Raw genomic sequence first — 3,062 nt, forward strand, 5'->3', positions numbered from 1 at the left:
AAAAAAAAAAAAAATATATATATATAAATTAGCCAGGTGTGGTGGCATGTGCCTGAGGTCCCAACTACTTGGGAGGCTGAGGTGAGAGGATCACTTGAGCCTGGGAGGTAGAGGTTGCAGTAAGCTGAGATTGCACCACTAAACTCTAGCCTGAGCAACAGAGTGAGATGCTGTCTCAAAAATAAATAAAAATAAATAAATAAAACAGCTCAAGGGTGAGTCCTAGACATCAGTAATTTTAAAAAAATTTAATTTTTAAAGAGACAGGGTTTCACTATGTTGCCCAGGTTGAAGTATGCACTACAGCTCTCAACTCCTGAGGCTCAAGTTGTCCTCTGGTATCAGCTTCTTGAGTAGCTGGGATTACAGGCATGTCACTACTCTTGGCACAGTAACTTTTTTTTTTTTGAAACGGAGTCTTGCTCTGTCGCCAGGATGGAGTGCAGTAGCGCAATCTTGGCTCACTGCAACCTCCACCTCCTGGGTTCAAGTGATTCTCCTCCCTCAGTCTCCCAAGTAGCTGGGATTACAGGTGCATGGCACCATGCCTAGCTAATTTTTTATATTTTTAGTAGAGATGGGGTTTCACCATGTTGGTCAGGATGGTCTCGATCTCTTGACCTTGTGATCCGCCTGCCTCAGCCTCCCAAAGTGCTGGGATTACAGGTGTAAGTCACCACACCTGGCTCAGAGTAATTTTTTTTAAAGTTCCACAAGGAACCTGATGCACAACAAAGAGAGAATCACGGGTTTTTGCTTGAATTTATAATTAAATAACTTGTAATTCTCCACACAGAAAGATGATGTTACTATCATGAGACAATACATTTACCGTTCCTGTTCCTGCTTGATCAAATACTCTTTTCTCAATTCTTCTGCAAGGCTTACTTGAAAATTTATTCATTCTCCAAGTAAAGGCAAATACATTAGTTTCTCAGGATCATTCCCTGACCTATGTTTGAGTTAAGGGACCTGTCTACATGTTTTACAGCACTCTATTCTGGTTTTCCTCTCTCTGGCATTTATCAGTCCTGTAACTCCCTGCTAATCTAGTCAATATTCAATATTAGACTAAACTCCATGAGGGCAGGGACCACAGCTGTCTGGTTTGATATTCTGCTTTTAACACCTAACACAATTCCTGGCATTCTGCTGACATATAATATATTAAATGAATAAACTTTATGTCTGTACAAACAATGAAAGAAAAACATTCATTTATAACAAACGATGTATATTTGCAAAGGAGCTCCTGAAGCTGGCACAATTAGAGACCATCATATTAAACCTTTGTACCTCTGTCCTTATGAGGTATTGCAGTAACCAACTTTTGTAACAATTTATATACCATACTGATTAAGGTATTTTTTACCTGGAAGTTTAAGCTTTCTACAGCAAGAATTACAGTGATGTTTTGCTCTGAAGTTTTTAATTGCATCTTCTCCTAGATTTGCTGGGCCAAAAACCATATCACAGGATCTGTGGAATTGGTAATTTAAAAAAAAAATTACAAAAAAAGGCAGTTTATGCAGGTACAAATGTAAAATGTGAAATTATGCCTTAATGAAATAGTTAAAACTTATTACCTCTTTTCTTCTGCTTTTATCACAGACGGGTCAGTCAAATTTTCACCAACACCTTTGTGTGTGTATATAAAAAAAAATTTATATAATTGATATAAATACTGACATTTGCATAACAAATATCATCTTAAGAGATGTTAAAGTATCATCAATCATTACAATATTGAACTATTCAAAGGAGTATAGTTCTTCTCTCTTGATATTTCATAATTTAATTTATGACCCTGGCATTCTACCAGGGAGGGGCACAGCCCCTTGTAATGTGAACAAGAGTTAAATGTCAGAGTCGGTAGGTAGGCATGTAAGTTCCCAATTCTACAGTGCCAAGGATGCAAATACCACCTTACTTATAAAAGGTCTGGTCAATCTGCCCTTGTTTCACCTTAGTTAGCAAAGAACAATTTGGTACATGAAGGAATAATCCGTAGCACTTTCAAAAGTGTTTTTCGGATTGGCCAGGCTCGGTGACTCACGCCTATAATCCCAGCACTGGGGAGGCCAAAGTCGGCTTTATCACCTGAGGTCAGGAATTCCAGACCAGCCAGATCAACATGATGAAACCCCATTTCTACTAAAAATACACAAGTTAGCCAGGTGTGGCAGGTGCCTGTAGCCCCAGCTTCTTGGGAGGCTGAGACACGAGAATCGCTTGAACCCAGGAGGCGGAGGTTGCAGTGAGCTGAGATCGCACCACTGCACTCCAGCCTGGGCAACAGAGCAATACTCCGTCTCAGGAAAAAAAAAAAAAGTGTTTGGGATCTAAAGAAAAAAACACACACATTAACACATAGCATATGTCCTTGCAAAACATTCATGCATTCATGTACATAAAGAGTAAGATTGTGAAAGTCTTTCTTCACCTCCAGCCCTCTCCAAAAGTATGATTAAATCCTTGCATTCTCTTATATTCACGTGTATATGTAAATATATATACACACATATACATACCCTTAAGACCTACAGATACTTTGATAATCACAAATATTTAAGCCATTAGAACAAAATCTAATAAAATGGTTCAATTTCACAAAGGGAAAACCCAGAATTAAAACATGATATTATTTTCTACCCAACAGAATGGCAAACACTAAGAACATTCAATACTGGAAAGACTATGAGAAGCAGGAACTTCCACAGAACGCTGAGTATGATTTCTGATAAGCTTTTGGGAAAGTAATCTGGCAGCTGTTATTAAAATTAAAATTGTACTCATCTCTTTTCTAAGCCAATTTAGGAACTTACTTAATGGAAATAAAAGTAGCAGTGAATGGAGTATGGTTTGCTGCAGCACTGTTTGTGGAAGCAAAAAACTAAAAATAGAGTGAATGTCTATCAAGACAGGTGTAAACCATGCTATAGCTGCTACACTATAGACTATCACACAGCTACTAAAGAAATAACTCTAGAAAATGTCCTTGATATATTGTTAGACAGAAAAAAAAAGTGGTTCTGGTGGTCTATTACACAGCATGGTAATCA

At 37.9% G+C, this 3,062-nt stretch overlaps 1 protein-coding gene across 2 annotated transcripts in view; it reads right to left on the reverse strand.

Annotated features, from left to right (window-relative positions):
- Positions 1-3,062, reverse strand: part of TRPM7 (transient receptor potential cation channel subfamily M member 7) — a 122,080-nt gene that overhangs the window by 4,489 nt on the left and 114,529 nt on the right. For both annotated transcript variants that reach the window (XM_017517885.1, XM_017517886.2), the window contains exons 37-38: positions 1,587-1,638; positions 1,373-1,479 (exon numbers count right to left, since the gene is read on the reverse strand). In XM_017517885.1, coding sequence (XP_017373374.1) covers positions 1,373-1,479; positions 1,587-1,638 — 159 coding nt within the window. The remainder of the gene's footprint in view (positions 1-1,372; positions 1,480-1,586; positions 1,639-3,062) is intronic.

Source organism: Cebus imitator, unplaced genomic scaffold (genome assembly GCF_001604975.1).
Source record: "Cebus imitator isolate Cc_AM_T3 unplaced genomic scaffold, Cebus_imitator-1.0 Scaffold651, whole genome shotgun sequence".
In the NCBI taxonomy this organism is placed as follows: domain Eukaryota; kingdom Metazoa; phylum Chordata; class Mammalia; order Primates; family Cebidae; genus Cebus; species Cebus imitator.